The following is a 22,561-nucleotide window of genomic DNA, read 5'->3' on the forward strand; positions in this document are numbered from 1 at the left end:
GACGGACCGGGCGGTGGGGCCGCAGTCTGGGAAGGGGATGGGACGCCAGCGCCCCTCGGCAGCACACACCCAAGCCTGACGCAAGACCTCCGTGAAGCTCCACTTCCTCCCTCCCGAGCTGGCGTAACCAGCGGCTCCACGCTCTTACCAGAAGCCTGGGGGCTGTCCCCGGTTTTGCCCACGCCCAAATCCATCTGTCCAGTGCTCACTAAACCTTCCTCAGCTCTGCCCAGGCTCCCCACCTCCACGGCACCGCCCGTGGCCACTTGGGTGACCACAGTGGCCCCCTTCCTGCCTGCTCGGCAGCTCTTTCCCCACCGACCCATCCCCGCACTGCCTTCCTGACAGCCTGTCCAGGACTGCGCAAGGCCCTAGGATGAAGACCCGCCTCGGGGCCACGGCCGGGGCCTGCCCCTCCCCCACACTCCGCTCCTTCGTCTCGGGCCCCACCTGCAGCCCCTTCTGTGGGGCACCCTGCCCTGCGGGGCCAGAGAGCTCTTCCCACCCCAACCCCTCGTCCACCAGCGTCCACCTCCCCACCGGGCAAGGCCCCGAAGGCAGGGACAGCACCTGAGCATGACCAGTGCTAAATCCCCAGTTTCTTTTTTTTTCCTGTTCTATTTTTTAAATGTTTTATTTTAATCCCAGTGTGGTGAACGCACAGCGTGCTCCCAGCTTCGGGCCTACAATACCGGGACTCCCACGCAGGGCCTGCCGCACAGCCGGGCTCAGCAGTTCGGGGAGGACAGGAGCCCCAGTACCCAATACAGATGGGCCAGTCAGGTTTCTCGTGTGTGAAGAGACTTATTTTAAGGAACCGTCACATATAATTATGGGGGGCCGACAAGTCCAAATCCACAGAGCAGGCCAGCGGCCTGGACACTCAGGCAGGCTCTCGGGGATGGCCCTGAGGCCAACGTCCTCCTTCCCTGGAAAACCTCAGCTTTCTGCTCTTAAGGCCTTCAACTGATCAGACGAGGTCTGTCCACATGATTGAAGGTAACTTCCTTGACTTAAAATCAACGATTGTAGATGTTAACCGCCCTACAAAGTTCTTTCACAGCAATGTGCGAGCGAGTGTGTGACAAGCACCTGGGCACCACAGCCCGGCCACGCCGAGCCATCGACTCAAGCAGCCCAGACGCATCAACCCATGGAGAGGCCAACGGTGAGGCAGGGCTGGCTGGTACAGGCGACCGGGAAGGCCATGAGAGGCTCGTTCTCCCACGCCGGAGGATGTCCTATAAACAGCAGACGGTGGTGAAGAGACGTCGGGCCAGGCCTCCGGGGCCGGGGTCACTCAGCAGGATTACAGTCTGGGGTGTCGGAGGGGGTGGGGGCAGGCCCCATTGTGAGGTCCAGGTAGAATGCTCACCTCAGGCTGACTCCAAGCCCATCCTCACCCCCGCCTGCCTACCAGGAGCGCGCCCTCCGCCTTAGACCTGGGCTTCACTGTCCTCTCTGTCTGAGAACAGACGCCTGCAGAGCCAGTGGAGACCCCTGGGATGCTGGCGCACTTGACTCCCAAGGTCAGGCCCCCCAAGATCTCTGTGTTGATAGCTCTTAAAAAGGGAGCGTGGTGAGGACTCACAGGACTGAACTCTCGGAACCTGACAACCTGACGAGGGGCATGTCTTGGGTTCTCGAAGGACCACAGTCAGGAAAATTCAAGGAGTCGGAGAACGGAAGTGTGGGCACAGAGGGCTGCCCTGGGGGAGTTGGAATAGGGGACCCTAAGTCACCAGAAATGGAAAGTCCAAGCCCTAGGGAGCCAGGTGCTTGGACAAGGGAGCCCCAGGATCGGCAGTCAGAGAAAGGCTTTGAGCACCTCGGTTGGAAGAAAGTCTGCCCAGTGTCCAGCTATCCAAGGTAGAATGTCCCCAGGACGAGGCTGACAGGCTAAATCCACGGGTGTCCAGCCTCCCAAGGAAAGGGCACCCTGGCCAGGAAGGTGGGCGATGAGCTTTCACTCAACAGCTATTCACGAGTCACCGACCTGCCAGGCACGTGGGCCCTTTGCTGGCTGCTGGGGAGGTGCCCGACCCCCAGCCTCACTGTAGAGGGAGCCGAGCTGCACAGAGCCGGGTAAGCGCTACGGTAGAGACACGGCCGCAGGGAAGCCTAGAGAGCAGAGATGGGCTTGCTGGGTGGCAGGAGGCTGGACAGAGCAGGCATCCGCAGAGCAAAGGGGGCCCAATAGAGGAAGGGTCAGTGCACTCCAGGCCAGGGCAGGACCTGGGCACAGCCTGGAGGCATGGAGAGCAGAGAGGGCAAGGAGGAGGGCACAGCTCTGACCTCACAATACCCAGAGCCCCCTGGGCCAGGCTTGCGAGTCGCAAACTCTGGCGCCCTCCTCCAACCCGGGCAAGGCCCGGGGCCCTGGGCAGCCTCCAGGTGCAGTGCCCTCCCTCGGGCCCCTGTCCCGCTGCCCCGGGGCATGTCTCTACTCACCAATTATGAGGGCCTTCGGCATCAGATCGAGAGGCTGGTGAGGGAGAACGAGGAGCTGAAGAAGCTGGTGCGGCTCATTCGGGAGAATCACGAGCTCAAGTCGGCGATCAAGACACAAGCAGGTGGCCTGGGCATCAGCGGGTTCAGCTCGGGGCTTGGCGAGGCAGCGGCCAGCCCTTCTCAACGCCCGGGAAACTGTAAGACGGCGGGAAGGGAGGGTGGGGTCTCGGGAAGCCCCGGAGAGAGGGCACAGTTCCTAGCTGCTGGGACGGTGGCCCCAGCAGATGAGGGGAGGCCAGGTGAGCACACAGACCACAGGGATGGAAGCCCCACCCACCCCGATGGTCGCAGCCCGGCCGCTCCTCTCCCCTCAGCCGGACTTCCAAGCAGCCCCAAAGACAGAGAATTTCCTAGCTCTGGAATCCAAATGAGCCACCCTGCCAGGTCCAATGTGTCACGCCCCCTCGGCCTCCCTCCCCCTCCCCCACCCTCCCCCTCAGCACCCCCATTCCTCTGCACCTAGAGGTGGCCAGGAGGCAAACGACAGCCCAAGTCCAGGGGCCAGGGTCAGAGGCCAGGACTGAAGCTGGGGTCTGGGAGGCATGAGTGTGTGACCGAGCCCTGCGGCCACAGAACACCTACAGGCTGGGGTGACTCAGAAAAAGCCAAGAAGCAGCAGGTGTTTGCAGAAAAGCCACTGAAGTGGTGATGTGTGGGGACTGAACCAGGACGGCTCCCGGAGGCCAGCAGGCCAGGGACGCTGCACAGCTGCGTGCGGTGATAGGAACAGGGAGGTGCGGGAAGGCTGGAAAGCAGGGGGCAGAAACCGGTTGGCACTGAAGATAACAGAGGGCGACTGGCGGTGGCCACGCCACTGCTGACAGCGCGTGGGGGAAAGTCACACAGGGCTAGCAGGTGATAAAATTCTGTGGTTGTCACACCACACCCTCCGCTCCCTACAGCGCCCTCCCTGTGCCAGAGAAGCCCTGTGTCCTCCGTTCCCGTCATAGGCCCTGCACCCCGCCCTCCTGAGGGCCCTTCTGGCAACAGGCCGGCCTGGAGCTGCCCTCCTTCCCTGAAAGGAGGACTCCGCTCTTTGACTGTCTCAGCCAACTGGGCCTCTGCATGAGTGTGAGTGTGGTTGTATCCCTGAGTGTGAGGTTGTATCCCTGAGTGTGAGGTTGTATCTGTGAGTGTGTGAGTGTGGTTGTATCCCTGAGTGTGAGGTTGTATCCGTGTGAGGTTGTATCTGTGAGTGTGTGAGGTTGTATTCGTGAGTGTGAGTGTGAGTGTGATTGTATCCGTGAGTGTGAGTGTGAGTGTGGTTGTATCTGAGTGTGAGTGTGAGGTTGTGTCCGTGAGTGTGAGTGTGTGAGGTTGTATCCGTGAGTGTGAGTGTGCGTGTGTGGTTGTATCTGAGTGTGTGAGTGTGGTTGTATCTGAGTGTGAGTGTGTGATGTGTCCGTGAGTGTGAGTGTGGTTGTATCTGTGAGTGTGAGTGTGAGTGTGGTTGTATCTGAGTGTATGTGTGAGGTTGTATCCGTGAGTGTGAGTGTGCGAGGTTGTGTCCGTGAGTGTGTGAGGTTGTGTCCGTGAGTGTGAGTGTGAGGTTTTATCCGTGAGTGTGAGTGTGGTTGTATCTGTGAGTGTGAGTGTGCAAGGTTGTGTCCGTGAGTGTGTGAGTGTGGCTGTATCCGTGAGTGTGAGTGTGAGGTAATATCCGTGAGAGTGAGGTATCCGTGAGTGTGAGGTTGTATCCGTGTGTGAGTGTGGTTGTATCCGTGAGTGTGAGTGTGAGTGTGGTTGTATCCGTGAGTGTGAGTGTGTGGTTGTATCCGTGAGTGTGAGGTTGTATCCGTGAGTGTGAGGTTGTGTCCGTGAGTGTGTGAGTGTGAGGTTGTATCCGTGAGTGTGAGTGTGAGGTTGTATCCGTGAGTGTGAGGTTGTACCCATGAGTGTGAGTGTGAGTGTGAGTTTGTATCCGTGAGCAGGAGTGTCTGTGCAGTTGTACCTTGAGTGGGGGTGTCAGGGCCAGTGAGCGGTGAACAATGTGGCTGACAAGGTCAGCAGAGGTCAGTTCAGCAAGGACCGCAGGTGACCTCCTAAAGGCAGCCGGCAGGGCCGGGAAGTTTCTGGCAGGGCAACCATGCTTATGCTGCAGAAAGCTCAGTCCTGCTGGGCGGGAAAGGGATCCGCAGGAGGCCAGAGCGAGGCAGGGAGCTGGTGGAGGCCAAGGCTCTTGCACTCATCCAGGTGGGAGGCCATGTGGGAACCAGAGGTAGAGAAATCCCTTGAGTTACTTAAGAAAACGAAGTGGGGGACGTGAGGGACAAAAGAGGATGTTCTGGCAGAAGTGGCTGGGTGACGGGCGCCGTGACCTCCCGAGACTGCAGAAGTCTCCGTCCCCTCGTCCAGCCAGGAAAGATCCCTGCGGGGACCTCACAGGAACCTTCTCTGGCCACTTCCTCGTTCTGCCTGCTCCCTGGCCCGCTCCTTATGACTCGCCTTCCTCGTGGAATCAGGCTTCTGTTCTTGATTTGCTCTTGTGAACTCAACCTCCACTTCCTCTTTCTGGGACCCCCTGTGTTCTGTGTCCTCGTGAACCCTGCAGTTCCCAGCTCTGCACCCCTCCCCGCCAAGGGCCGCAAGAGGACACACAGCCTGGGCTTGTGGGTGCTCACGACAGCGCGGGCCCACTCGGGCTGGGAGCACACACGACGCCTGCGTGCGGCAACTGCTGAGCTGAAGCTCCAGGAGACATCAGGGCCGGAGAGAGAAGATTCAAGAGAGGTCACCGCTGAAGCCACAGGAGGGAGGAGGCCAGCTGGGAAGGGGCAGCAGAGCCAGCACAGGAGAGAAGCAGAGACAAAACCTCAATGAGTAATGTCACGGAGGCCAAGACACAGCTATGAGGGGCAGCACATCAACGGAGTAAAGGCTGCGGAGAGGTCAGGCAACAAAAGTGCTAAAGACGTGGGGGCCTCCGATGACCTGGTGGGAACAAGCTTGGTTAGACTTGAACCCCACCAGACACAAGCGGCCCAGGCCCTGAGGGCAAGAGCCAAGTGTGCCAGAGGGAACGAGACGACAGGGGCTTGGACCTAGTTCCTCAAGTGTGGCCACAAGCAGGCAGCTGCTGGACCACAACTTGCAGCCAAGCTTCTCGAGACGGCAGATACCCGAGTTCGTTACCTTCGGGAGGGAAGACACTGGGGAAGGCGTGGAAGGTGCCGAAGAGAACAGGGGCACTTCCCGGAGGGGAGGAGGGCAGCCCTGCCCCTGTCCTGGAGGCAAGGAAGGCAGGGGGCTGCAGAAGCTCCAGAACCAGGGCTTCCGTCTTCCCTGTAAACTCGACATCCTCTGCGAGCGGAAGACGAGGAAGGTCTGCGACAGAGTGAGCTCGGAAGGAACTGAGAGAGGAGCCCGGCACCTGCATCTGGCTGTTCCTGGCTGTGGCTCATAAAAGCAGCCACCAACCTGCCCCAGCAGCACTCGCCAGGGTGGGGACGGGGAGGTGGCAGGGACGCTCACTCCCGCTCGCGTCGCCCGGCAGGCAGAGCTAAGGGCAAGTTTGGGCACCTCACAGAGGGAAACAGGGACGGCCGAGCTGTTGATGCGGAGAAAAGAAACACGGCAGCGTGCTGGAGGTCAGCAGGGACGTCAAGACCAGGTGCCGGGTGTTCTTCTGAGCCGGGCACGGGCACCACTTCATGGTCAGCGTGGGTCAGCGGAGCAGCGGGAGGTGACGACACCGTGGCTGTGGCCGCATTAACTTCACAGGGAAAAAACAGGTGCCAAGAGGTTCAGGCCTTGGCCCGGTGAACATGGCAGGTGGGAGGAAGAGCCAGGATGGGATTAGGACTTCAAGGCCTCCTGCTCCCGAGGGCTCGGGCGTGTGCTCAGAGCCGGGCGCTGGGATGCATCAGGATGGAGGGGAAGTCAGGGCTGTGGGAGGAGCGACTAAACGAGGCCACACTGAGTGCTCAGGTGACTAAAGTGGACTGCCCCTGCCCCCACTGGTCCGCCTGGCTCCCAACACAGACGTAGTCAGGACAGGACAGGCCATCAGGCAGGGCAGCCGGGGGTGGGGGCTCTATTGCTCCTCCTCCTGGTACCTCCCCCCACTCCTCCTTCACCTAAGGCCATTCTGTTCCCCAGCCCCCACTGCCTGCTGCCCTCCTCCCTGTCCTCTCTTGGGGGCTGCAGGCTGCCAGAAGTTCCTGAGGCAGGGGGCAGCCTACATCCTTTTCCCAGAAGGGCTTTCACCACCCCTGCTCCCCACCTCCCTGCCCCTGCGCTTCCCCCAAACCAGGGGCTTCCTTCCCGCCTCAAAGTCGGTCCACCCTCTCAGGGTCTCCTCTGACCTTCCCCAACCCCTCGCCCCAGGACCCATCCCTCCATAAGAACCCCAGCCAGCCCCCCAAAACTCTTCTCACACCCCTCAGGACCAGGGTCCCCAGGATGCAAACCCACCCCAGGAGCTGACGCTCAGCATCCTAGATGTGTCCTCCCAGGACCTGTCCCCCTGGAGACCCGTCCTCCTCCTCCTCAGGGACCCCACCGGCGCCCCGGACCCGCCACCCTCAGGGCCGGTCCCCTGTCTCAGGACCTGTCATCATCCCCCCTCGCTCTTTCCCCCTTTCCTGCCGCCACAGCACTGTTGGAACCGTGGGCTGGAGCCCCTGAGCTCACCCGTCTCCCCTCTGTGCTCCCAGCCTCCCTCTCCATCCTCCCGGGTCCGAAGAAACAGACCCCGGAGCTCTAGCCCCGCCCCCAGGCAAAGCCCCGCCCCCGCCGCTGTCTCCCACGGGAACCTGACTCCTCCCGAGCCCGCCCCTGAGCTCCAGGGGCGGGGTTCGAGGCTGAGGGCCGGGCGGTGGGCGGGCCGGGGGCGGTGTCCGAGGCCCGAGGGTAGGCGGTAGACAGGGGGCTGGTGAGGGGCCTGGGGCAAGACCACCCCCAACCCCGCCGCCATCCCGTCCCCTCCACCTCCCTCCCCCCCAGCCCGGGACCCCAGTGGGGAGGCAGCGCGAAGCAGGGATTGCCGCTGGGAGGAGCAAGTTGGGGGGGGGCGGTCAGAAGTTCAGTTAAGCAGTTTAATGCACCGTAAAAGTGCATTTGCAAATCTAAGACATTTGCTTGTCTAACTTTAATCGTCCCATGTAACAAAACTTCCTGGACCCTAAATAATTCTTACATGTAAAATAAATACAAACGCAGTGAATCCAAAACTCTTTAAGGTTCTAATACTCTAAACCTGGCAAGATTTCAACTCACAAATCTAAACCAATTAAATATAAATTATAAAAAGACGCAAGGGGGCCTGTGGCTAGCTGGGTGGTGGAGCATGTGACTCTGATCTGGAGGTTGTGAGCTTAAGCCATGACATGAGGTGCGAACAGGGGTCCCCAGCCAGCCTCCGCTTAAGAGATTTCAGTGTCAATAGCATCTGATTTCACTCATATGTAGCATTTAGGAAACAAAACAAATGAGCAAAGGGGAAAAAGAGAGAAAAAGAAAGAGAAAGGCAAACCAAGAAACAGACTGTTAAAGATAGAGAACACCCTGATGGTGACCAGAGGGGGAGGCATCTTAAACAGGGGATAGGGATTAAGGAGCCCACCTGTCGTGATGAGCACAGGGGGGTGTATGGAACCGTCGAATCAGTGTGCTCTACACCTGAGACTAATATGACACCATATGTTAACTAACTGAAATCCAAATTAAAACTAAACAAGATATTTCAGTCCCAGAGCTTTGTATTCTAATACAAAATGTACATGTGATTATTTAATCTTTTTATAATTTGCATTTAATTGATTTTTAAAAAGATTTTATTTATTTATTTGTTTGTTTATTTATTTATTTACTTATTGGAGAGAGAGAGCGAGCACCATGCACCCATGTAGGGAGGAGCAGAGGGGGAGGAGGGGCAGAGGGAAAGAATCTCGAGGGGACTCCTCCCTGAGCAGAGCCCCACACAGGGCTGGATCCCACCACCAGAGACCATGATCTGAGCAGAAACCAAGAGTTTGATGCTTAACTGACTGAGCCACCCTGGGGCCCCTGATTGTTTTTTTTTTTTTTTTAACCTAAATGCCTGTGACCCCAGTGAATCATTTTTAAAATAACAGTTTTATTGAGATATAATTCACATACCACACAACTCACCCATTTATAGTGTGATTCAGTAGTTTTTCATATATTCACAGGGTTGCACAAACATCACCACAATTTTAGAAACCTTCATCAGCCAGAAAGAAACCCTTTAGCTATGATGCTCCTACCACCTATCCCTCTACAGCTCTCAGCAACCATTTATCTACTTTCTGTCTTTATGGGTTTGCCTACTCTGGGCATTTCTTATAAATGGAATCATATGTATGTGGCTTTTGTGTCTGGTTTCGTTCACCCAGCACAATGTTTTCAAGGTTTATCCATGCTGTAGAGTGAATCAGTACTTTCAGCTGGTTATTAGAATGTGTTGTTGCTGTTTCATGGATGAATACTATTTCGTTAATGGATACACCACATTTTGCTTATCCATTCATCAGTTAATGGACTTTTGGGTGGTTTCCTCTTTTTGGCCATTGTGAATAACACTGCTATAAACACCCATACATGAGTTTTTGGATGGATTTATGTTTCCATTCTTCATGGGTATGTATCTAAGAGTAGAACTGCCGGGTCATATGGTAACTGTACATGTAACTGTTTGAGGAACTGCCAGATTGTTTCCCAAGGTGGCTGCACTATTTTTCATTCCCACCAGCAATGTACGAGTGTTCCAATTTCTCCATATCCTTACCCATACTTATTATCTGATTTTTTTTATTATAGGCATCCGAGTGTGAAGTGGTTCTGATTTGCATTTCCCTGTTGCATAATAATGCTGAGCATCTTTTCTGTGCCAATTGGCCTTTTGTATATCATCCTTGAGAGTGTCTGTTCATGTCCTTTGCCCATTTTTAAGTCGGGCAACTTGTTGTTTTTTTTTTATTATTGAGTTGTAAGAGTTCTTTATAGATTCTGGGTACAGGTCCCTTATCAAATGTATGACTCACAAATACTTTCTCTCATTCCATGGGTTGTCTTTTTACTTTCTTGATGGTATCTTTTGAAGCACAGATGCTTTTAATTTTGATGAAATCCATCTCATCTATTGTTTCTTTTGTTGCTCCCAGTTTTGGGGCCACATCTAAGAATACATGGCCAAATCCAGGGTCATGGAAATTTACCTATGTTTTCTTCTGAGAATTTTACAGTTTTAGTTCTTACATTCAGGCCTTTGGTCCATTTAACTTTTGTATATGGTGCGAGGTAAGCATCCAACTTCATTCTTTTACATGTGGATTCCAGTAGTCTCATCACCATTTTTTGAAAAGATTATTCTTTCCCCCATTGAACAGTCTTGGCCCCCTTGTTGAAAATCAGACCACAGATACATGGGTTTACTTCTGGACTCCCTATTCTACTCCATTGACCTATATGTCCCTCACTATGCCAGTGCCACATAATCTTGATTTCTGCAGCTTTGTACTAAATTTTGAAATCTGAAACTAAGTTCTCCAACTTTCTTCTTCCTCCCTTCCTTCCTTGCTTTCTTCTCTCTCTGTCTTTCTTTCTTAGGTAGTGTAAGAGGGAGAAGTGCAGGGTGGCTAAGTGGCACCTGTAACAATGGCTTCTCTCTTTTAAAATGTGGCTTTGGCCATTCTGGGTCCCTTGCAATTCTTTGTGAATTTTAGGATCAGCTTGTCAGTCTCTACAAAGAAGTCAGTTTGGATTCTGACACGTTGTATTGAATCTGCAGGTGAACTTGGGGAGTATTGTTACCAACAATATTAAATCTTCCAATTCAGGAACATGGGGTGCTTCTCCATTTATTAGATCTTCTTTAATTTCTTCCAAAAATGTTTGTAGTTTTCCTGAGGCGCCTGGGTCGCTCAATCAATTAAGCATCTGCCTTCGGCTTGGGTCATGATCTCAGGGTCCCGGGATGGAGCCCCACATCGGGCTCTCTGTTCAGCGGGAAGTCTGCTTCTTCTTCTGCCCCTCACCTGGCTCATGCTCGCGCTCTCTCTCTCTCAAATAAAAAAATTAATTTTTTTTAAGTAAAGTTTTGGGATATCTTGCCACATATTCTGTAGAGTGTCCCAAGGGCATAGATTTTTTTTTTAAAGATTTATTTATGTGACAGAGAGACAGCCAGCGAGAGAAGGAACACAGCAGGGGAGTGGGAGAGGAAGAAGCAGGCTCCCAGTGAGGAGCCCAATCCAGGACTCTTCCCGGAACGCTGGGATCACGCCCTGAGCCAAAGGCAGACGCTCAACGACTACGCTACCCAGGCGCCCCAACTGAGGGCATAGATTTAAACAAGCCCAGGGACTTCCAAAGGAATGTCAGGATGTTTCTGAGGGTCTTAGGGAGGTTAGATTTAGCAGTACGCATTAAGGACCACTAGAATGTCTGTTTTCAGGGGAAAGAACCAATAATAAAGATTTACATAGGTATCATGGTCAATATCACTCATCTTCAGGGAAACACAGATCAGAACCACAATGAGCTATTACCTCACGCCGGTAGGAATGGCTAAAATTAACAACACAGGAAACAATAGATGTTGGTGAGGATGTGGAGAAAGGGGAGCCCTCTTACACTGTTGGTGGGAATGCAAGCTGGTGCAGCCACTCTGGAAAACAGTGTGGAGGTTCCTCAGAAAGTTAAAAATAGAGCCACCCTATGACCCAGCAGTTGCACTACTAGGTATTTACCCCAAAGATACAAAAACAGTAATTCAAAGGGATACATGTACCCCTATGTTCATAACAGCATTATCTATAATAGTGAAGATATGGAAGCAGCCCAAGTTCCATCGATAGATGAACAGATAAAGAAGATGCAGTGTGTACATACACACACATACATAGCGTGAAATATTACTCAGGCATAAAAAAAGAATGGCGGGGGGCTGGGTGGCTCAGTCATTAGGCGCAGGTCATGATTCCAGTGTCCTGAGATCAAGCACCGCATCGGGCTCCCTGCTCAGCGGGAAGCCTGCTTCTCTCTCTCCCACTCCCCCTGCTTGTGTTCCCTCTCTCGCTGTGTCTCTCTCTGTCAAATAAATAAATAAAACCTTTAAAAAAATTTTTTTAATGAAATCTTGCCTTTTGCAACGATATGGATGGAATTAGAGGGTATTATGCTACGCAAAATTTCACTCATATGTGGAATTTAAGAAACAGGCAAATGGAGGGAAGGAGGGAGGGAGGGAGGGAGGGAGGGAGGGAGGGAGGGAGGGAGAGACAAACCAGGAAACAGTATCTTAACTCTAGAGAACACACTGATGGTTGCCAGAGGGGAGGAGGGGGTGGGGGAAGCAGGTGATGGGGATTAGGGAGGGCACTTGTCCTGACATAATGAGCACCAGGTGACGTGTGCAAGTGCTGAATCACTATATTGTACCCCTGAAACTAATATTACGGTGTATATTAACTACGCTGGAATTAAAATTAAAAAGCTAATAAAAAAAAGACCGATGTAGTAGAATTATTTGTCATTGGGAAAATTGGAATCGATTTGCATGCCCAAGGATTGGAAGAGGCTCCGTGAACAGCCCGAGCCTGGCCGGGGAGCCCGGCAGCCACCCTGAGCACTGTTCTGAGAAGGGTGGTGCTGGAGGCGGTCCAGGGAGAAGACAGGGAGGACCTAGGGACGTGGAGGACAGATAAGGCTGCCCCCTGTTGGTACGTGGCCCTGGAGCTAAGCACGAATTTTACCTTTTTAATGGTTGAAAGAAAATCAAAAGAATACTATTTCTGGACATTCCAAAAGTACAGGAAATTCAAAGAGGAGTGTCTGTGAATGAAGCTCTGTTGCCACGGACCCACGTTGGTCTCCATGTTGTCTGTGGCGGCCCCGCCAGCTCAGCGGCCGGGCTGAGTTGTTACAACAGAGACCCGATGGCCTGTGAAACTGGAAACATTTACCACCAGCCCTTCATGGAAAAGGTTCGTCGACCCGTGATCTATAAAACGCGTGGAGAAAGTCTTCAAGGCAGCACGGAGCTTCGTCGTGACGAACAGTGGGGCAAGAGGGCTACCCGCGTCTTCTAATCTTACGCTCACTTTTCTGCGGCTCAGCCTGTGGGGCTTTAGAACGAGCGTAGCAGTTCCCTGCACCCTCCCCCAGCTTCTGTGCCCCCAGGGGCCTTCTCTCCTACAACAGTGGTCATTCAAGGGCACTGTCCTCAGGAACCCAAGGAAACGGCTGTGAGGCCCCGTCACAGGGACCCATGAGTGTGAAGACGAGTGTCTGGGCCAACCCGCCCTCCTGAACCCACATTTCCTGTTCCCAGAGACACTGCCTGTTCTAGCCCCGGCCTCCCCGAGGGCCCCCACCGGGGGAGGCTAGGCTGTCCCCACAACAACAGCGGGCAGGAGGCCGGGACCCACTCCTCCCCACCAGGGTCTGGATGGGTCAACTCGGCAACCTGGGGGACCAGCCACCTGGAGACCCTCCTCAGTGAGGGTCAGCAGCTCAGTGCTGTGGGCACATGGAGGGGTGGGCAGCTGGGGAAGGTCCCTATGACTCGGGGACGGGTGTGCAGAGAAGTGAGCCTGGAGGAGCAAGGCATCCTCAGAAGACAGAGAGACAAAGGGCCGGACCCTCATGGGGGATCTGTGGAGGTGCCCCCCAGACCCCCCAAAGGTAGAGGGCCATTGTCTGGCCCACCTAAGAGATGAGGCTCAGAGCTGGTCTGCTCATCAGAGGCAGGCAAGCAACTTGGCCTAGGCCCCTTCCTCGCTGGGCCTGCCTGGGGTCTCAGTGCTTTCTCTGTGTCCCCCAGGTGTCTTCCTGCCCCCGTCCCCGGCAGCAGCAAATGAGCCTATCCTGGATGAAGCGGGGATTATGACTCTGGCGCCCCTGGCCGACATGCTAAACAGCCCGCAGCCCAGCCCCGCATCAGGCCCCATCGTGAACCCTCTGACGGGCCCCCTCAACACAGTGCTGCCTGGCCCAGGGTCCATGTCACAGAGCGGCCCGCTCACCAGCCTCCTGACCGGCCCCATGGCAGTGTCCCCAGGGGGCACACTGGCCAGCTCCCTGGGCTTGCCCTCAACTGGCCCCCTGACTCCGAGCGGCCATCTGACCGGCCCCATGGCAGTGTCCCCAGGGGGCACACTGACCAGCTCCCTGGGCCTGCCCTCAACTGGCCCCCTGACTCCGAGCGGCCATCTGACCGGCCTCATGGCAGTGTCCCCGGGGGGCACACTGACCAGCTCCCTGGGCCTGCCCTCAACTGGACCCCTGACTCCGAGCAGCCCCCTGATGGCCCCGATGACAGGCACAGTGGCCGTCTCTCTGAGCAGCCCCCTGCTCACCTCCACGGCTGCTCCGCTAGGTGTTTCTCAGAACCTTCTGGCCAACCCCATGAGCAACCTGGTGCTGTCGGAGGCCCCGAGGGTGCGGCTGTCAGAGCCGCTCCGAGGATGCCCCTCCGGACCCCATCCCTCGGCTGGAGCAGGGCCCGCCACCACCAAAGGTAACTGGCTCAGGGAGAGGGACAACAGCCCCCTTTCCCCCCGCCAGGCCTGTCCTTGGTCCTGCCCTGACCCTCCTTCTCTCCTTTCTGCCCCACCGCGGCACTAGTCCCAATCTCCACTGAGCATCCCCAGCCGACCCAGGACCTGGAGCCCTTCAGCATGTCGTTTGTGGGTTCACCCATCCAGGCCTCCACCCCTATCGGGACCAGGGGCACGCCTGGGCCCATGACCACCTTCTCCTACAGCAGCTCAGATGCCCGGACCCAGCCCAGTGCCCCTCAGGGACAAGTAGTTCCTGCATCTGTCCCTACCACCCCAACTGTCTCTCCAACTGCCACAGTCCTTGTCCCTATCCCCACTCCTGCCCCCCAAGCTACCACCAACTACACCCCCTCGAGCACCACCCACATTGCCCAGGGCCCCCCCCAATCTCCCACCCGGGCACACCACCCTCCCACCCAGCCCTCGCCCACCCCGCACTCCCCTCCACGAAACCCCCACTCCCCGCCCCGAACTTCATCCTCCCCGGCTACAGTCAACGACAGCCGGGGCCCACGTGGCACAGAGACCTCTCGGAAAAGCATCCTCGAGTTGGAACGGAAGCTGGCCCACCGAAAGACCAGCAAGTTCCCTGAGAGCCCCCGAGGTCAGTTACACAAGTTCAGCACGGGGCGGGGGCTCCCCTGATGGCCTTGTAGACCTCCCTGGCACTAGCCTGGGCTGCTGACCATGGCCACCGACCACTCCTTCCACCCCTTGTTGTCCCCAGAGTCAAAGCAGCTAGCCTGGGAGAGGCTGGTGGGGGAGATCGCCTTCCAGCTGGACCGTAGGATCCTGTCCAGCATCTTCCCCGAGCGTGTGCGTCTCTATGGCTTCACTGTCTCCAACATTCCGGAGAAGATCATCCAGGTATGTGGGGCCCATCTCCCACTCAGAGGGCCTGCTCCTTTCACCTGTCAGGGACGGGGAGCATGCTGGCCTTGGAGGAGCTGCTGGGGGATCCCGCACTCCAGCCTGGCCAAGCACACCAGGATCCGAGGCCCCCCTGGGATGAAGGAAGCACGGTGTTCAGTACAAGCGGCCAGGGCGTCTGGCATGAGGAGCCCGTGCCCTTAGCCGCATGCCTCCCCAGGGGACAGGGCAGGGGAAAGTCCTGAGCGTGGTCAGGCTTGCACTCTTCTCCTTTGCCACTGTGATGACCTCCATAGGGCCAGCCCTCACTACCAGGGACCCTCCCCAGACTAGCAGAGCTGATGTCTTCCCCACCTCGTTGGTACCCTCAAGGGTCACTGGGGTGCCACAGGAAGGGCAGGTCCCAGAACCTCTGAGCAGCTGATGGCCTCATGGCCAGGGGCCTCAGGCCCAGGCTCATTCCAGTATATTCTTGGCATGCCATTCCCTGAGCCTGCTTCTGTTGAGGGACACGGAGGACAATGCTTCCCAAAGGTGCTTGGGCACGTCTCCCTTGCCACCATGCATGGGAAGCTCTCCAAGGCAATGGGAGGGGGAGCAGGCATGGGATAAGGGCTGTGCTTGGCGGGATGCCAGAAGTGGCTGTCCAGAATGACAGCATGTGTGCCCCTCCCCCACCAATGCGCCAACTCTGGGTGGGACCCCATGCCTCGGGGTGGGGGAGGTGGGCCGTTTAGGCTTTCTTTGGGAAATAGCCCTCTGTGCACCCAGCCACGTTCTCTCAGGCGTCCTTTCCAGTAGACCATAGACCTGGTGTGCGATCCACAGGCCTAACTTCTGTTCGAGTGCGCCCCTTTGTACCCGGGCTCGCACCTGCCTTTTCTCTTCCTTAGCGTGTCCTTTGGTCGCGTCATCAGAATTATCCACTTTTTCCTTGATTGCTTGCACTTCTCATGTCTCACTGAAGGCTAGAGCAGTAGAGGGCAAGGGAGCTGCCCAGCCCTGCCTCGGTCCTCCCGCCCGGGCCCACACGTGTGGGCTCTCGGGACTGCCACTCGGACCCTCCCCAGCCCACGGCACAGTGACAGCCTGGGCACCTCTCTTCTTCCGGACTGTCTCTGCTCCTTTGGGCCCTTCACTCCTCACCGTGAATTTTAGGGTCATGAGTCAAGTTCCAGGACAAACCTGGTTCAAAGGTGCAGTTTTGCTGGGAAGTTTCCTTCAGTGTCGGTCGTTCTACGCACCTGCCGTTTCTGCGGCTCGCATATGCGGCGCCCGCTGTGGTCGTGTTTGGTGTGACGACCCCCGACTCACATCCGGGGACCTGGGCCGCCACTGCTGTGTCCCGAGCATACACCGGCCATGGCTGTTTGAACACTGGCAAACCACGAGGAGAAGCACAATGTTATGTGTCTAAAACGTCACATCCGACGCGCAAGGGGCGAAGAAGACATTTAATCACAAGCACAAGTCGAGCTCCCACGTGAAGTTGGGTAGGAAATGGTGGAAGGGGTTCCCGACTGTTGGAGAACGCCCGTTGAGACGGGAGCTGATGAAGACGCGGGGCCACCGCTGTGGGGGTCGGCGCGAGAATAACGGCCTAGGCCGCGGAACGAACAGTCACGGCACCAAGCGGCCTAGAGAGGAGGCAGGAAGGTGAGAGCAGCGGTTTCTTCCGGCATCTGGGGAAGTCGAGGAGCTGGACACCCTCAGCCAGGGCCCCGGCTGCCGTCTTGGGACCCGGGCCGGGGGTGCTGTGGCCTTCACCAAACACTCATCTGCCCATTCTGCTCCCCCGCCACCATTCCAGAGCCACCGGCCCCTCACCTGCCATCGGCAATGACCCGTGCTGCCTAGGGCCACACCCTTGCCGCCCAAGCTCCTGAGAAGCGGGTCTGCGGGAGCCCACCCGCACAGAAGTCGCCTTCGGGGCCGGCAGACACCGCCTGGCTCGCCCTCTGCAGAGCCCGCTGCAGGCTGAGGTCTGGTGCCACGTGAGGAGCATAGAGACCATCCTGCTCTCAAGGCCACCCGCGCCCCGTGGCCCGTTTGCGGGTTCCTATCAGCACGCACCCCCGCTTTGCCCAGATTTCTATGTCCTTCCTCAGAACCTCTTGTGCTTCTGCACGTTGAACCCCAGCATCGGCTGTTGCTAGAATCCCTCAGTTCTATCCAGACCCACTAAACCGGCTCCAACCTGGTGTCCAAACCGGGCTCGTTGGCTTCACAAATGCTGTGCGGGTTGGCCGCTGAAAAGCTTTCCTAGAGCCCCACTGCTGAATGAGGGCTCGTGGACAATCTCCACGGAATCCGGCCATCTTCTTTAAAAGTTCACGGTTACCTGCGCCATCTTTTTTTTCTTTTAAGATTTTGTTTATTTATTTGATAGAAAGAGAAGGAGAGCACAAGTAGGCAGAGGGGCAGGCAGAGGGAGAGGGAGAAGCAGGCTCCCCGCCGAGCAGGGAGCCCTATGTGGGGCTCGATCCTAGGACTCTGGGATCATGACCTGAGCCGAAGGCAGACGCCTAACTGACTGAGCCACCAGGGCACCCCCAGCTGTGCCACCTTTTAAGCTCTGATTCCGATCCTAAACCACTCTGCATCCCCGGGGGTTTTAATGCCCTGAGATGCTGTTTGCGGTTATTTACGACGTCCGTAACATCGCTACTGTTGCGGAGAACATGCCCAGCTGCTGTGACAGACCTGCAGCCAGGTGTCCACTTCTCCCACAGGCTGTGGGACCCTGCTGTCCAACCCCCAGCGGCAACAGGGTCCAGGGGTCCGGGACTCGGCCCAGGGGCAGAACTCACAGTCTCGGTCTCGTCCCATTGGCTCGGGCTTAGTGACGTCAGGCCTTGCTGCCGGGGGGCGGGAGCGCGGTCCCCTGGCATTCACTCCTATTATGGGGCATTCAGTGCATGCCAAGTTCATACCAAATAGACAGTCTCTGCCCTCGAGGAGCTCACCCACTCCCCGGAGGCCTGCAGTAAATAAGAAAAGCCATAAATATTCATGCTAGAGGTTTAGGGGGTGATACATGCTATGAGGGGCAGGAGACTTTGAGGGTGAGAGCTGGCACTCAGTTGGCCTTGCTGTCTCCCCCCACACACCCACCTATACTCTGGCCAACTCCAACCTCCTGGGAAAGCCCCTCCCTCCTCTATTCCTTTGAAACACAATTCTGCTCAATGTGAGAGCCCACTGATGTGACCTGTAGAAATGGGAGCCCCTTGTGTTGGTGCAGACCAGCACAGACACTGTGCTCAGCACCCCCTAGAGACATTTCTTTTCATCTTCAGAACAGCTGTCAGGAGGTCTGGTTTCCTGCGCGTCATAGCAGGGAAACTGAGGCTCAGATCCAGTATGGTGATAGGAGCGGCCATTGAAACTGGCTCTCCGTGGGGGCCCCTTGCTCTGTGCTCTGCCTCCCGGCACCTTCCATGCCACGCATGCTGTTCCTTGTCCTGGAAGTTCCTTGCCCCTGTTGTCCTCATCCATCAGACATCAGCTCTGTCCCCTCCCTCCAGAATGCCCCCCAGGCCGCCTGGTTGCTCTCCGTGGCAGCACTCACAGTCCTGTCCTCCTGCTAAGCCTTATCTCCCCTGTGAACTCAGAGGACTGCTCACGCTTGAATCCCATCACCTGCTACAGTGCCCTGCACAGGGGAGGGCTGAGAACATCCGTGGGAGGATGGACAAGACGCCCACCCTCTCTTGCCAGCTTCTGTCCATCCTCTTATATGGTCAGCATGGTCTTTTAAAGCCACAGCGCCAATGGACCAGAGATCTCGGACCCTTTAGGACAGAGCCCTCCGCCTTGCTCTGCTCAGCCCTGCCTGCTTCCCAGTGCCTGCAAGGTGCGGCAGGGACTCACGCCCATGGCTCCCTGGCTTCAATGGGGTGCCTTCCTGCTCCTCCCCACTCATTCCCCTCGCCTGCCCCTCCACTCTCAAGGGGTCACCTCTTTGGGGCAGCCTTGGCCTTGTCTCTCAGTGTAAATGGACCCGTGCCCCTCTCTGCTGTCCACCACCCTGGCAGGGTAGGTGCAGTGAGCTCCATGCACCCAGTGTGGCACAAAGCAGGAGCTCAGCCACAGCCCCAGAGTGAGCAGACGATGGGTCCTGACATCCCCACAGGGGGCCGAGACTTACAGCTATCGACCCGCCACGCTCTGCGCCATTCAGCATGGAGACCTGCAGGTTCACCTGCTTACCCACACATGTTGGCCGAGCTCTGCAGTCTGGCTGATGTGGGCACAGGAACCGGCAAATGGAGGGAGAAGGCTTAGGGGCCAAGAGGAACCTAGAATCAAGGAGACAGGCTTGTTCTAGTGTTGACTGTGCACCCAAAGTCCTGAGCATAGGGCCCTAGGTGCCTCTCCCAGAGGTCAGGGGTCACCTAGCTGAGCCCAGCCATGAGTCCAATGCTCTGTTCGCATGACCAGAGGAGAGGACAGAGGATTTTCCTGGAGAAGGTGAGGCTGAGCAGCTGGTTCTGGAGGCTTCAGAACCAGGCTGGTGGGCACCCAGGGAATGGTTGGAAGGGGTGAGCACGGCCAGATCAGGCCCCAAGAGGTGGAGCAGTGGGAAGTGCGGGAGGGCTCAGGCAGGGAGAGACCCCCTCCAACTACTTCAGACCTGTCAGCCCGTGGGTCTGGGCACAGCTGCACCTCTGACAGCTACATCATTCACAGGACTCAGTGCAAATGAAAATACAGGGCTCCTTGTCCAAAATCATAAAGAACTTCAAGATGGCTACAGCAGAGCCTTAGCGGGGTGTGGGCCCTTCACAGGGGGCCTTGAGTGAATGTGCAGGTCACATGCCCAAGAGGCAATGGCAGGAGTGCAGAGGAGGCGCTGACTTCCTGCTTCCTGGTGAGACGCTGTGGGATGCAGTCACTGCCTGGCTGGGGGGACAGGCAATGAAGAAGTGGGTGGAGGGGCGCCTGGGTGGCACAGCGGTTAGGCGTCTGCCTTCGGCTCAGGGCGTGATCCCGGCGATCTGGGATCGAGCCCCACATCAGGCTCCTCCGCTATGAGCCTGCTTCTTCCTCTCCCACTCCCCCTGCTTGTGTTCCCTCTCTCGCTGGCTGTCTCTATCTCTGTCAAATAAATAAATAAAATCTTTAAAAAAAAAAAAAAAGAAGTGGGTGGAGACCCACCTGTTGCTGCCAGACCCCAGGTACCAGGAGGGGTCACCACAGGAGCAGCAGGACCCCCAGTGCTGAGACCGAGGGTGCTTGGCTCAGGGCCTGGGGTGGTCAGTTCAGCACGAGGGGAGGACAGGGCCTCTCTGAAGGAGGGGCGTGGGTGCTGGGTGTTGAAGATGGAGCTCAGCGTGACAGAGAGGGGACCTGGAGAGAGGGCGGAGGTCTCAGGGCAGGGAGCCAGGAGGGGGCCTGGGAAAGCCCCTGAGTGGTATGGGCCGGGCACCCCCGTGGCCATCAGGGACCCCTCCTCTTTCCTTCACCTCCAGACTCCCAGCCATGCACTGTCAGCATTTCCTAGCCTCAGCTCAGCCAAGTCCCTGCTGGCAGGTGGAGCAGGCAACAAGGAGGGGGTCTGGGGAACTCTCCCCTCCAGCTCAACCCGCTAGGACCTCCAGGACACCTCTCCCTGCACCCCCCCCCCACGCACAGCCACACCCCTCCACCACATTTGTCCCTCTCTCGCCTTCGTGCCAGTGCAGGGCGGAGGGACCCTGATGGCGGCTCTCCCCGCAGGCTTCCCTGAACCCCAGTGACCACAAGCTGGACGAGGAGCTGTGCCAGACGCTCACACAGCGCTACGTGAGCATCATGAACCGGCTGCAGAGCCTGGGCTACAACGGGCGGGTGCACCCGGCGCTGACCGAGCAGCTGGTGAATGCCTACGGCATCCTGCGCGAGAGGCCGGAGCTGGCAGCGTCCGAGGGCGGCTCCTACACCATGGATTTCCTGCAGCGCGTGCTGGTGGAGACGGTGCACCCCAGCATGCTCACCGACGCGCTGCTGCTGCTCTCCTGCCTCAGCCAGCTAGCGCATGACGACGGCAAGCCCATGTTCATCTGGTGACACTGGCTCGCGCCAGCCCAGGTCCACCCCGCCGTGCACCCTGGTGCAAAGCCATTAAAGCTTCCCACAGACGCTAGCCCCTGGGCCCGGGCCAGAACTCGGGTAGTGCTGTGTCCTCTGGGGTATCCGGCCAGCTCCCCACTCCCCTGCACCCCTTTAACCCTGCCTGCTCTGGGGCTCCATGCCCACCCCAGGGCTCTTGGTGAAAGCCCCAAGGCCAAAGCTTGCCAGCAGTTTGGCTAAGGGAGTGTGTTCAAAGGTCTCAAGGCTTCCCTCACCTGGCAGTGGGAGCAGCAGGAACCCCCGAGACTTGGAGACTTGGAGGGGAAGAGCAAGAAGCTCGGTGCCAGCAGCCTTAGTGGTGTGCCTGGGGCTGAAGCCTGGGTGCAGAGTGCAAGGCAGAAGTGGGGAGGAGACAGGATGTGGATATGGGAATCCTTCCCTCGTACTAGGCCAGGAGCGGGAGGAGCGAAGCAGGAGAGGGGGCAGGGAGGGCTTTGGACCCTCTGTTGAGGGCAAGAGGATGTTAGACGGAGGGGAGGGAACCAGGAGAAAGTAGCCTCACCCAAACCTGAGCCAAGGGGCAGCCCAGGGAGATGTGGCCAATTCCTAAGGCACTGCTGGCCCAGCACGAAGAGGCCAGCTTCACAGGGCTCTGAGGCTGAGCTGGAGAGGGCAGCACCTACCTGCTGCAGGGACCGGGCAAGGCCAAATGGGAAAGGGGTGGAGTGGGGGTGGGGGCTGTAAGACAGGACACCGGGAGGGGTAACCTGTAGACAGAGGGGGAAGGGCCTGTGGACAGTGCAGGAAACCAAGCAGTGTAGGCAGGATGCTAGTCCTTTCGAGGGTGTGTGTGCGAGACGAGAGAAGGGCAGTGGGGGCAGCCCACAGAGTGGCCTCTGGCCCACAAAGGGAACAGGAGAGGACCTGTCTGAGGAAGGGAAGGAGGCTGGAGCTGCAATGGGAGGCAGAAGGTGGGCTGAGGAGGTGGGAACGAGGACCTCAGCAGAGGAAGCTCCTGGAGAACCAGCAGGAGGAATCAGGTCAGCAACCAGCGGGGAATGCAGGGAAGGAGGGGGCTGGGCAGGGGGGGGGAGCAGGAGCTCCCTGCCTCTCTGCCCTCCCCCATCCCAGGCCTGCTACTTCTGGGATCCAGCCAGACCCCTGGGAATGGCAGGGAAGGACTCCACATACAGATAAGTCGAGATCTATAGATAGAAATATAGCTCTGTCTGCTACAGAGAGAAGGCCCGGCATCAAGATGCACCAGGAACAGGGAACACAGCCAGCACCAGCTCTTGGTTTCCAAAGGAGCTCAGGGATTCCTGCAGAACTGGGAGTGGGGGAGGCTGAAGCCCCCCTCCAGCTCCCTGCCAGTAGGGTTAATGGCAGCCCTGACTCAAACTACAAGGCAATTTAAGAGGCAACCAGGACAGCTGTGGGGTCTGGTTCACAGCTCAGATTGGAAAGGTGGGGGCCCAGGCAGCACCTGAGGGAGCCGAGGCAGCACAGTCCGGGGAACCAACGGAGCAGGTGCGAAAGGGCTCCCGCCATGGGGGGCTGGTTTCCACGTGGCTCACGTGCCCCGGGGGCGGGGGGGGGGG

General features: G+C 57.3%; 1 protein-coding gene and 2 long non-coding RNA genes across 8 annotated transcripts in view; 1 reads left to right on the forward strand and 2 right to left on the reverse strand.

Moving 5' to 3' along the window:
- Positions 1-788: 788 nt before the first annotated feature.
- LOC103656661 overlaps positions 789-22,561 on the reverse strand; it is a 23,347-nt gene continuing 1,574 nt past the window's right edge. The window contains exons 1-3 of one of the 6 annotated variants that reach the window (XR_005833643.1): positions 6,031-6,753; positions 2,452-2,646; positions 789-2,121 (exon numbers count right to left, since the gene is read on the reverse strand). This is a non-coding gene — a long non-coding RNA (uncharacterized LOC103656661). Of the gene's footprint in view, positions 2,122-2,451; positions 2,712-2,970; positions 3,691-4,462; positions 5,635-6,030; positions 6,754-22,561 lie in introns of those variants that run through there. The other 5 variants (XR_005833644.1, XR_005833642.1, XR_005833646.1 and 2 more) reach the window with 5 other exon arrangements.
- SPATC1 (spermatogenesis and centriole associated 1) lies at positions 2,254-21,892 on the forward strand. The gene is made up of 5 exons (XM_040625699.1): positions 2,254-2,648; positions 13,298-13,993; positions 14,101-14,640; positions 14,764-14,903; positions 20,628-21,892. The coding sequence occupies exons 1-5, from the start codon at positions 2,255-2,257 to the stop codon at positions 20,955-20,957; spliced, it is 2,100 nt and encodes a 699-aa protein (XP_040481633.1). The 5' UTR covers position 2,254; the 3' UTR covers positions 20,958-21,892.
- LOC121101679 lies at positions 15,834-20,258 on the reverse strand. Its single transcript, XR_005833647.1, has 3 exons — positions 20,067-20,258; positions 19,057-19,207; positions 15,834-17,887 (listed from the first exon to the last, which is right to left on the reverse strand). It is a non-coding gene; the product is annotated as an uncharacterized LOC121101679 (long non-coding RNA).

Source organism: Ursus maritimus, unplaced genomic scaffold (genome assembly GCF_017311325.1).
Source record: "Ursus maritimus isolate PB19 unplaced genomic scaffold, ASM1731132v1 scaffold_9, whole genome shotgun sequence".
NCBI classification, from domain to species: Eukaryota; Metazoa; Chordata; class Mammalia; order Carnivora; family Ursidae; genus Ursus; species Ursus maritimus.